At 40.7% G+C, this 12,927-nt stretch overlaps 1 protein-coding gene across 4 annotated transcripts in view; it reads right to left on the reverse strand.

Annotated features, from left to right (window-relative positions):
* myo3b (myosin IIIB) overlaps positions 1-12,927 on the reverse strand; it is a 69,098-nt gene that overhangs the window by 47,427 nt on the left and 8,744 nt on the right. For all 4 annotated transcript variants that reach the window (XM_020054522.2, XM_020054520.2, XM_034286983.1 and 1 more), the window contains 3 exons: positions 12,181-12,257; positions 11,450-11,595; positions 4,017-4,082 (listed from right to left, as the gene is read on the reverse strand). In XM_020054522.2, coding sequence (XP_019910081.2) covers positions 4,017-4,082; positions 11,450-11,595; positions 12,181-12,257 — 289 coding nt within the window. The remainder of the gene's footprint in view (positions 1-4,016; positions 4,083-11,449; positions 11,596-12,180; positions 12,258-12,927) is intronic.

Genomic DNA, 12,927 nt, shown 5'->3' on the forward strand with positions numbered 1-12,927 from the left:
TAATTATGTGGATTATAATTATTCAAAATTTGTGTAGCGGTTGATATTTCTTTTAAGGGGAAAATCATTTCAAACGTCAGTGGCCCAGGGTGATCCAGCATAAGCCTCTGTCTATGGCGTACATGTACTGCTGCAGCCTTCAAATCCACTGCAGCACGAACCCTTAATATGTCCCCTTTTGTCTTTATTCAATAAAACATAAAAAGCCGGAAAATGTATTAAACATCATTTTTTCATGTTTAAACGTTTAACACACAACACCCAAAATGTCCTGTCTTGCCGAAAAAACCTGCAACAAGATGATCAAATGAATATCCTGTACCTGTATTTATCCCCACCATTCAGGATATCCATCATTCTGTACCAAATCTGAATGTTTCAGAGCACTGCAACACAGCACTGCCGGCAGGCAGAGAGATAAGAGAACAACACCAATCTCACTGCCGCCTAATCTAGGCTGAAATTCTGTTTCCTTCTTCGACCAGTTTTTCTCCTCTTCAAATTAATTCCTAGAATTCATTAGTGCCAGGACATTAAGCAGAGGTTGAAGCCATTAGCCAGGCACTGCACAGCCGGGATGCTAAACGTCAAGCCACTTTGTCACAAAAGGCGACTCTTTTGGATGCGTGAGGACATACACTGGGATCTCATGATGCTTTTATTATCCAGAGAAACGCCAGAAGACACACACACACACTAACAGTCTGTACTGGCGAGTCGTCACCAACAGCCTGCCAGGCCTGATAACATTGTCCACCCTCCATGCATTGTAGCCTGGTGGGCTTTGTTTGAGGAGATTATTTCTGATCTGATATCATACAATCCATTATCTCATTCTACCGAGTGACAGAGAAAGCGCGGCCCCAAAACCACCCAACAATGTACACTGCATAGGAATATACAACAAACGAAAATAAAAGGGGTTTCATTATTATAAGATGTCTCATGAACATTGTATTGCAAGAATTAAGAAATTTTTGTGTGTGGTAAATTCTCTTGATTAGAATTTAATTGGGGTTTTAAGAGGGGAAATAAAAAAGTCATTATTCCCAGGGGAAGAGGTCAAAAGAGTGATTAATGAAAACAACAATGATCTAACAAACAGTGTGAATTCAACAAAGATCCACTGCCACAGGGAACTTCTAGCCCAACAGCGCCACCTATCTGTTCTGTTCCTGTTCCTTGGCCCTTCGTCTCCACTTCACCAAATAAAGAACAAGACACAAGACCTGGTCTGACACACCTGGTGCTCTGATAAATGCACAACTAACTTAAATAAATGAGTCCATTACCACTAAGGGGCTTGGGTTCAGAGCTAAACTGTTTGATGTTTTCATTGATAATAATGAATGAATAAGCACTGTCATTCAATCTATTCCACTACTAACAATAACTCCACAGTTAGAAGGCAGAAATCACAATGCACAAATAACCCCTGAAGAAATTGAATTTTTCTCTCTCATTTACGCCTGACTCACTTTTCTAACTCAGAGCTGCATGCTTGAAATTACAGTCGTATATTTGGCCAGACAACTATGGGCAAGTCTTGACGTTATTTGTTTTGCACACTGGAGGGACTGATTACTTATCTCGTCCTAAAGATAAAACTGATTATTCAGTAGAATGTGTTTTCCGTTGGCGACAGATTTACACAAATGAAAAGCGATGAAAACAGAGGAAATACAATCTTGCTGAAAAATATCAATTTCTACACATCCATGTCCAGTGGTCCACGCAGTCCCAGAACAAAATGGAAAACGATCATCCTGTTCCTTCGGTCAAATGGGAAAACACTGAAGTAGAATTGGCCGACAATTCGATGCAATCAACTATTGATGACTGACAGCTGTTGTCTATGGTGTTTTATAATTTTCTTACTTGATATACGTAGGTTGCTAGGGCAGAACCATAAAGCACCAACTGTGGAGTGAGCAACCAGCAGGGTTCCAAATTCCCTTTTTGCCACCGACCCCACGAACAACGCTTTATGTGGTAGTTCAACTAACATAACAAAATGCCAGAGAACAATGTCGATGGTAGAAAAAGTAGAAAGCTCAACATGCTGTGCTAAATAAGAAATGAGCTGTAATGTGTTTTAACCTCTTTCTCCTCACCAATGTTCGATGGATCACAGCAGCACCCCAGTGGACTGTGTTGTCTGGCTAAGTGTTGAAAGATTTGTTTTAAATGTGACTTGTTTGTCAAGATTTAGTTCTCTTTCAGGATCAATCATCGAAAAAATATATAGGTATAACGCAGCACAAATCCTGAAGGCAAAAATGTTGTTCTGACGTCGGTTTGTCTGGTGTTTTAAGCCACTGCCTCCAGAGCACATGTACTGCTACAACATGGGTTGAAACCCATCCCACTGCATCTGAAAAAAACTCTCTCCTGTATCTTCTTTACAAAGTCTCTATCAAATAAAGCATACATTTCCCCAAAACTATCTTACAAAGGAAATATTTATAATAACGTTAACTTAACCTATAATTCTGCTTAGGCTATAGCCGTGAAGGCTTTTCATTCACCACTTAGCCATGTTTTATCATGATTTAGTTTCCAGTTGCATTTCTCATGGCAACAGGTCAGTAACATGATTGGGTATAAAAAGAGTATTTCAGAAGTAAAGATGGGGAGAAAGAATGCTCCAATATTGGATTGCCGTGATCTTCATCCCCCAGGCAGCACTGCATCAAAACAGATATTTTTTAGTGGATGTCACTGCAAGGGCTCAGAAACACTTCCAAAAACCACTGTCTGCGAACACAGTACGTCGCTGCATCCACACATGATAGTAAAAACTCTACCATGCAAAGAAGAAACCGTATATAAACAAGATCCAGAAACACTGCCACCTTCTCTGGGCACGGAGCTCATTTAAGGTGGTCTGAGAAAACTATCCTGTGGTCTGATTAATCAAAATATGAAATTATTTTTGGGAATCATAGACACCATGTCCTCTGAACTAAAGAGGAGAGGGACCATATGGCTTATTATCAGCATCCAGTTCAAAAGCCAGCATCTGTGATGGTTTTGGGGTGCATTAGTGCGCATGGCATGGGTGACTTGCACATTTGTGAAGGCACCATTACTGCTGAACAATATATACAGGGAGCAACATATGCTGCCATCTAGATAACATATTTTTTCAGGGAAGGCCATGCTGATTTCAACAAGACAATGCCAAACCACATTCTGCATGTATTATAACAGCATGGCTCTCTAGATGAGTATGGGTGCTAAACTGGCCTGCCTGCAGTCCAGACCTGTCATCCATTGAAAATAGTTGGTACATTATGAATACGACAAAGGAGACCCCAAAATGTTGAGCAACTGAAATCCTACATCAAGCAAGAATGGAAAAACCTTTCACTTTCAAAACTACAGAAATTGGTCTCCTCAGTTCCAAAATGCTTATAGAGTATTGTTAAAAGAAGAGGTGATGCAACCCAGTGGTAAACATGCCCCTGTCCCAACTTTTTTGAAATGTGTTGCTGGCATCAAATTCAAAATGGGCATGTATTTTTCCCAAAACAATAACATTTCTCAGTTTCAACATTTGATATGTTGTCTTTGTACAATTAAATTGTACAATCTTTCAATTAAATGCAGGGATAAATTATTTGCATATCATTGCATTCAGTTTTATTTGTATTTTACACAGTGTCCCAACTTTTTTGGAAACAGGGTTGTAGTAAATATGTCCCTCCATAATTGATGCAGCCTCTCTCGGGCAGACTGAGATATAGTGTGGGATTAAATCATTTTAGTTCATTAGTGTAGGGTTCCCCTTTGACCAACCAGTGTAATTCGATAAAAAAAAACAGGATCTGTATGGCAATTCAGGCCAGTACTGTCAGAGATATTGCGTGTGACATCCGACAGGGTCATATTCATAGTACCCACCCAATTTCACTATGGGTGACAATGCTGAAAAAACACCTGCCAGCAGTAGCTGAATATCTCCTGAATATCTGAATATCTCTTAATTACCATAGAAAAAGGAGGGTACTCACTGGGCAATGAAATGACTGAAGCTTCTGCACCACTCCTCTGGATTGCGCAATGTAGGGGAAGGGTTTCTGGAACAAGAACACAGACAAAACAATTATCATTCCCGGACTTGAAGTTTAAAACCGAACCATTTAAGCCATCAATGTCACTGCTGTCGGCTTTGACACAAACGTTCCCATGACTGATATCCTGATAGCTGACTTGGGAGTGACAACTTAAAGCAGTCCAGTACTGTGGACAGAGGGCCAGCCAGGGAAGGCGGAAGGCAGCAGGAGAAAAGTGATGAATGATAACTGCTCCTCAACTGTCTGGCAGGAAGCATCTGCAGGCAGAGGCCAAAGTTATGGGAGCCGGTAATACCTCTGTCAGCAGCATTTAAAGAGACTATATATAATGAGGTAAGCACCTCAAGACTGGTTCTGTGGAAAACGTGCAAATGCAGCCTGATCTTTGCCAAGCCAACTACTGGCTACTTTCACTTCTGTACTGTACGAAGTTAAAAGCACACTCACCAGGGAAGACAAATAAGAAATAGAATGAAGATATGGTCACTAACATTATCATTACACGCATTCTAACAAACGCTATGATTACACCAGAGTCGAAATATTAGGTGAAGACACTGAATCTTCAACCGAATGCGAAAATGGAGACAGCGACTCTGAACAGGAACTACGGCAAGACAAAACAACCAAGAAGAAATTATTCTTTCTTTTATCAGAAAACATTATCAAGAACAAAGCAATATGCTGCACCTAAATTAGAACCTATTAAAGGTCTTTATTTTTTGGGTGAAATCTGTCATTTATTCTGGCTCTAAGTCACTCATGTCTTTGATAGTTTCAGACAGGCTGTCCTTTCTGAAGTACAGATCAAAGCCTAGTAACTGACTGCTTCAATGCAAAACATAATATGTGCCTGCAGCAATATTCTTGCCTTGATGTTATACTGCTTATACTGTACTGTATTACAAGTCAATATACCACACAGTGATGATAACACTGTCAAGTACCCTCATTGTGCTTGGAAAAATTCATATTTTTCCTTCCTGTATTTGTGAGAGCACTGAGTCATATTGTAAACACAATTGGCTTATTTAAATCCAGGTCCAGGCACTCCTTGTGCTGTCAAACAAGTGTCAAAGTGGATTGAGGCAAAATCTGCCTTTTTTCAATCCTACATTGAGGCGTAGCTCAGGAAGAAGACAAAAAAAGCACGCTTGTGTCCCACATGAATATGATACTTGGTATGCAGAGCTCATATTTCATCCCATTTTTTCAACAGACATACCAACAAAAAAAACCGCCTGATCCTCTACATTAATCATGACAGCCAATGCCATCCAGCAGCTACAGGTATGGAGTGGAATAATCACTGCAATACACAGTGGATACAACTGAAAAGGTGAAGACACTCTCTGGCAGACTGTGAACTTTCTGGGGGCAACTGCATGACAACTGCATGAAGTGAGCCTGATGCTGGCCTTTAAAGTGTAAAAGAGCAGCACTATGGAGAAAAACAATGAAGACTTCTTATGTGGGCCACCCGCTCCAACTCATCTATCATCAGAGAGCCCCAACAGTCCTGTTCAGCACACATGACTGAACACTGAAAAGTGCTGCAACAATTTGTCTCTGCTGTCTTCGGCCTCCCCACCAACACATGGTTCTGTAGGAGGGTCTGTCAGAGGGAGGGAGCATCACATTGGCCTATGTGGAATAACTGCATTACAGATGGATAAAAGCATTCTGAACACTGACTTCTCTCCTAATGATTGGACTGTTGGTCACAGCTAGATCTGCGGCAAATTATCGTAAAATATTTGTTTTTTTACAGCAAGACAGTACATCTTTTGAAGATAACTATTGTACAGTCATGATCCATTTAAAACAAATACGGTTATTTGATAATAAAAGTGAGTAGGCAAACGGGTGTTCTTTACTTTGGCCTGTCAAACAAAAATCATTAAAAACACACAGAAATTCATCGTTTTTGGTTGAATAAGACTAAAAACGGCATTTTCCAAATGAAAAGAGCATTTTACTTTTGAGTTTGACTTATTGGAAAATCCAAGATAAAATCCAGGGCAAAATGTACATCCTTCACAGAACCGTGTTTGAATGCGGTTGTAATAAACCAAGTGGTTGCAGTTTTCTAACAACAAATGAAGCTCTTTTAAAAATCTATCAAGCTAGAAAATTCTATAGCTCCAGTTTGGAAAGATAAGAATCTCAAGAACCTGTACATTGGTTTTATGTTGGGAAATATTGGTAAGAATAATAAAAAAACTGAAATATGTTGCTTGCATAAGTACACAGCTCCTGTGCGGAGGAGGCTACATGTTCACACAGATGAAAGCACCTTAAGTGACTTTACCATTGGCCTCTACATGAACACCATTAACGTTGCTGCAACATGGGTGCTGTGAATCTGAAGGACAGTGAAGACCAAAGAGCATTCCACAGAAGTTAGAGACAAAGAAATAAAAATGCATAGAATAGGGAAAGGGTAAAAAGGTCTCTAAGCGTTTGGATATCCCAGTGAGGACAGTTAGGTCAACAATCAGGAAGTGGATGTTGCATCACACTAACCAAGAAAGTGTTTCCCTCAAAACTCAGCAAGCAAACAAAAAGTACTGGTACATTTCATTGTCTTTATACATATAAAATATTCACTGTAGACTACATCAAGCATTAAATAAATCAATACCAAAATATTAATTCCATTCATGTCACATGTTCTTCCATTAAGAACACATTCATACAATGTTGATGTAGAATACATTTTACTATTCTGAAATTATACTGTTTATGGTTGGTTTTCATTCTGAACTTAAAAAAATATTGACAGGCTTACATCCACTCATCTCCCTACACACATTTGATTTATATCCTTGTTAGGATCTGAGACCAAATCCTGACCTAGGCATCCATGTTCCCTAATCTTAAACCTAACCCTTACCTTAACTTCAATAGCCTGTCTTATTTGTTCACACTTAACAATGCCATAACACCTAACCATAATGCCCAAATCCTAAAGAAACCACAATTATAAACATTAAGTTTTTCCCCTTAACTTAACTCCTGAGCTGGAAATTGCAATTTCCATAATAGAGAATGGCCAAAAAACATTTTGGGGACCGTTGTTTCAGGTTTTTATATCTTTTTGGGGAATTCTGGTTAAAGTGTGCAAAATATCACACGCACTCCACAAATTTGGTCTACATGATGGTAGGGTGAAGCCATTACTCAAAAAAACACAAATCGAAGCCAATTTAAAATAAAAACACCATGTTGTTTTTTTGTCTGACATAAGCAAAATTGAAAACTTCCTTTACTATATGCAAAGATTTACATTTGGTAATTCAACAACATCTTAAAAAGTACAAGGGGTGTAGACTTTCCAAAGGCACTGATAATAGTGAAAACATAGTGAAAATTTTTTTTCAAGTTGGTGAAGGGCTTTCCATATCTGAGTATGAATTATTAGACAGGTAATTCTCTAGACCAATATTTGGTTATTTTCCTATGTGCACACTTTAACCAGTAATTGAACCCATTTACTGAGAAACAAATTGACATTCCTAACTTTAAACAACTCATCTAAAGCTTGTGTGTATCATATTACAAATTATTTAGCTAGACCTTCGAAGAAGTGTTATAAAACCTAAAAGTGTATCGACATTTTGCATTTGTAGCCTTAATTGACACCTCCACTGCTGACGCCACTTCAGCTTATCTCTTGGCTAGGCTACATTTTAATGTTCTCCTCAGACCACAGCGTAATTTGGAGGATCGCTATATAATGTCAGTTTTCAAGTAAATCCATACAATGTAATGGTGCGGACATGCGGTAATAGTGGCGTTACAATGGTGTATTACCTATAATAAAGTATTTTCATTTGTTGATAAAAGACAGTATAGTTTGTTTGCAAAGGGCTTATATACCAGATTGTCCCTCACAATCCAATGTCACTCTGCCACTGCAAACACATTTTTATAGCAGCAACTACATTTGTTGTCATATGGCCTCTCAAAATCATTTGAAAAATCACCAGTGATGTCAGTAGTAATAATCAGACATACAATATGCTCAACAATTACTGTGAGAACTCTATGCCAGAATGTGTAAGCACTAACCTAACATTAAAACTAATTTCAATCTAAAAGTCTGACCTTTAATGGAAGAGTATGCATAAACTGTTAACCCCCAACCCTAACCCCCGACTCTCATATCTGAGCTGAATGTTAAGATCACAATACAAGAATCTCAGCTTACATTATGAATTATACATTTCCAATCATCGCCTAAATACTGTGCGGCTGATGTTTAGATGTCAATTTTGAAATCAAATCCAGAGAAAATAAGTTATAATAATTGGTGAAGCAAAAATGAATTCTTAACATTGATCAACAACAGCATTGGTAAAACTAAAAAGTCTAATTAGTATCGATGTCTTTCATCCTTGACTGTTCTGCACTGCAGCCTTTATATTTCCTGTGGCTTTTGGCTGGGGTATTGCCTCTTGCCAGAACTCTAGTTGGGATTCTATTCACTTGCCCTAGGATTTCAATAGCCTTTGTTGCCTCAGACAAGCCATCATTTACTCCCATCATGTCCCTCACTTCTCATCTCTCTACAGAAACAAGCCTAGTTATATTGCTAATATCCACTGGGATCTGAGTGAATAAACACAGCATTGGACTTCTTTACCAATTACCTTCAACCTTCACAGCCCTTTTTACGCATACACCTCCCTATGACTTTACACAGGACTTTATTCAAGGATTGGCAAATGCAGCATGGAGAATATTGGCTCAAGCAATTAACCTTCCCACATATTGAATATCCGAGAGCAGCGTCTCAAGTTCCCATAATTAATTTGGCAGTTAACGGTTTTATAGCTTTACCCTTTTACATGCTCCATTACCCACATTCATAACCAGGGTCCCTACATACTGTATATTACATAGCCACTATATAACATGTAGAATTACATCCATCTCATTATGATATAGGCCAAGTCGTATGATCTGTTTCCAACAGTAGAGGATCTATGCTTGGCTCTAGGAGGTCTACCCACAACTGATTGGATCATGGCCGGCATCAGTCCACTGACTTACAACGGCGTCGCAATCGATACAGTTCTTTGTATTTGATGCTATCAGCCGAGAAGAACGAGCAGCGGGTTATAAATGGAGTGGAGGAGCTGAGCGGTCTGACCTCCCCTCAGCGCTTCACGCGGGTCAGGGTGAAAGGGATACCATCTGCGCAGGTTCCCGCAGAAGACCCACAGCTTCACGAGAAACGCCTCAGCCCTGCACGTGTCACTGGCCCGAGGCCTGGCTACGTTAATGGAGCGGTGGTTTTGTTAGCCCAGTCCACACCCCAAGGCCTCGCCATCTGCTGGGCGACATGGAGGAGACGCCCAGTACAGTAAAGACGCGAGTGTGATCCCGAGGAAGCCGAAACCGGCACATTCTTCTCAGACATCCACCCAGGGTTCACGCAACGCTGAAGACATCACAGAAAGACAGGACGTAGGTGGAACTAGAGATCCATCAACTCAGTCTACTGTGTACATCTCGCTGCATATGTTACTGGTGTAATTCATACACCTCCATGGTGCTCTTAATAATGTTAATACCCAGTGTTAATCATTTATGGAATAATAACTCCCAGTGTAAATCTTGGTATTGACACAGGTTAAAACCACACTGTGCTATTGAGTGGACTGTGAAAAGGAAATACAGGAAGGTGTGCAAGAAAAAAGATCTTAAGTCATAAGAAGCTGTAGCATGTTTTAGTGCCAATGACATTTTTAATGAAACCTGTTATTCCCAAGGACAATGCTTGGTCAGAAGACACAGATTATGGCTTATGAGAATCAATTTAAAGAGCTACTGAAGCATGTGAAACAGTTGCAGAAACAACACACGCAATCATCGAATTGACCTCTTTACAATAAGTTGAGCAATGTATAGTGTATCACGATCATTTCTGTGCTCATCAATAAGCAGAATGAAATTGCAACTCACATCCTCTGTTTAAAATAAAATCCACCTACAGACAATGTCAGGCAACCTCCCCTTATAATTTTGACTGCCTTGCTACATTGATGGGAAAATATATTTGAGACAGATGACATGTTAACAGAATCATTTCACGGTTCAGTGTGCTCGCACTTTGATTTATTCTGGAGCCGCCCAGCCAAAGGTCCCAATTCAAAAGATTTATGGGCCAGGGCCAAATATCTATTTGGATTTTGAAAAAGAAACCGCCAGTTTCAACAACGGCAGACCGGTGAACATGTCTTACCCTAGTCATATGTCAAATCATTCATAAAGTCACAGGATTTCCGGAAAAGGCGATAAAGAACAACAGACGTGAATGAATGTAAATGAATGTGTTCTTCCTTTGTTCGCCTTGACCTCTAGTAAATGTTATCTAGGGGGGGGAATTAACAGTCTTAACACAACGCAAAACCTCCCCTGGGATACATTTCATCACCATCTCTTTCTTATCCTTCTACCAAAACAGGCTAATCACCGGTTCAACACTGTAGTACACGGACATGTTCTAGGTGGTGCCCATGTGGTCATTCTCCTGAAAGGTGGTGTCCTAAATCAGAAGCCTCCCTGAGGCCAGACCAGACGGCATGTTATTCCAGGCTGTGATTTGGGAGTGTTTCTTTGACCAGGGCAGCCTCCTCTGATCCTGTAATGGCTGTGACCTGTTTTACGTTCACCCAGGTTGGGGCGTGATAAACCTGGGCTGTGGCTCCCCATAACTCCCGTGACACCAAGCACACATGTTTCTGATCGGGTTTGGTGGGGTAGAGATAACATTGTGACGGCTGGCTAGCGACAGCCTCATCTCAATGTGAATGGAGCTAATCACCAATGCAAATTGCAATCAGAAGGGCACATTCTCACCAAACAGGGAGATAATTGCGCGATTGTGCCGATAGCAAAAGGTCAGCTACTTGTTAAAGCGTCAAAGCGTTTGAATAATCATACATCAGAAATTGCGCTTACGTCAGTGGAGATTCGTCGCAGATTACAAAACAGTTTTGAGGTTAATGTTGTTGTGTTTACTCTAGAAAATGTTTTGGATCACTTTAACATTCTGCAAGATCCTATTGCAATTTTCGATTTTGTTCACAATCCAGCCTGGTTGCTTAGGAACAAGCATTCTGGCGTCCTAATCGTTTTCTGGATAGACTGCATTTCCACTAGGCCTGTCCCGGAGCAACATTGAGAACCTTTGCAATCTCTACCATATTTAGTGTTTCAATATTTTTCAGAGAAAGCGTCAGGAGACAATTCACTCCTGAATTCAGTTTTGTCCTCCAGCCAAAATCCAAAGCCTTCGTGACAGTGCTGTGGCTCTGGCCTTGCCAGATGCGTGCAGAGGGAGCCCCCTAGTGCCTCACCGTGGGATCTTGAAGAGGGCTTTGACGGGGTGCATCTCGGACAGCGGGGGGTCTCCGTCGGCCAACTCTATGGCGGTGATGCCCAGCGACCACACGTCACATCTGGCGTCGTAAGTGGAGTCATACTGCTGCTCACAGGCGATGACCTGGGAGGACACAGGCGTGACACAACCACACGGACACTTCCCATGAGTCCCTGCTGCGTGCCTCAGCGTATGATGATAACATGCTTTGTTTTTTCATCTTTACGTGTCACCAATGGTGAGGAAATGACTTCGTACGGTACTTAAGGTTACATTGATTCCTCTGAGAAAGTGAGCCACAATTGGTACAGTCTCCCTTCTCTCACAGTCAAAAATCATTACTAAGACCAAAATGTACAGCCTCCTTTATTGTAATTGCCCCTTGAGACCCCCTCCTACCAGCCTAATCATCGCGCCTAATTTCTGCCAAATAGCAAGCTGGGGGCAGTAGACACCCAGCTATTAACCTTGGGGCGCCCTCAGGAGAAGGGCGCGTGGAGGGGAATGCACAATGATGAGGGGGCGGCTGGAGAACAGCCTCTCCAGAACACATACTCGTCTCCCTCTCTCTCTTCCTCCATACAGCACATCTAATGCAACTCAATGGTGTCATCATGTAGGATATTCCTGGGATATAAAGTCTTAACGTTCTCATGCGATTGCCCAAAAAAAATAAAAGGTTTTGTGGGGAAAGTTAAAGAGGCTAACCTCAGGTGCCATCCAAAAGGGAGTGCCGACGGATGTGTTTCTTCTCAAACGTGCACTCGTCAGCTGGGCAGAGACACCTGGAAAATATTGGCGTATAATTAACATAATTCCCAATATTCTCTGTGTTTGAGGCAAAATGTCAGATTGTAGTTTATTACAGCGAGTTATAATTACATATTTACACTTGTTTAATATGCTGTCATGTGCATTTGTGTGCATGTAACATGAATGTGAATTACATAAGCAGAGGGAATGCGTGGGACTCAATCAATAGCAATATGGCACATCATTTGGTGTGGCAACCCGCCCTGCCACTATAAAATGGCAATACTAATTTCAAATTAAGTGGGACAGATTTTTATCAGCAGGGGTCCACTTCATTTCCAGCACACAGAGGACATAAACATGCCTGGGGCAACTCAAAGTCACTTGCCAGAACAGCTTTCTTTTTATATGCAAAGGATCAAATAATGCCATTTAAATTAGCAATAACAGCCTTAGGGTAGGCTATGGTCCATGAAATACAAAGATGTTACATCGCATCAAAGCAATGACGCCTATATGCTTGTGTTCATCAGATAGTCTTTACTAATAATATTGCAGCATTATACGTGGAACAATATTCAAAAGATGTAGATTCAACTACTACTGGGGAGTCATCTGTTAAGAGGAAGACTTAGATAGACGTAATAGAGCTAAATGACTTCCCAGAATCCCCCTGTAACACCCATGTAGTAGGTCTTTCAG

The sequence above is a fragment of the Esox lucius genome, chromosome 16 (assembly GCF_011004845.1).
Source record: "Esox lucius isolate fEsoLuc1 chromosome 16, fEsoLuc1.pri, whole genome shotgun sequence".
In the NCBI taxonomy this organism is placed as follows: Eukaryota; Metazoa; Chordata; class Actinopteri; order Esociformes; family Esocidae; genus Esox; species Esox lucius.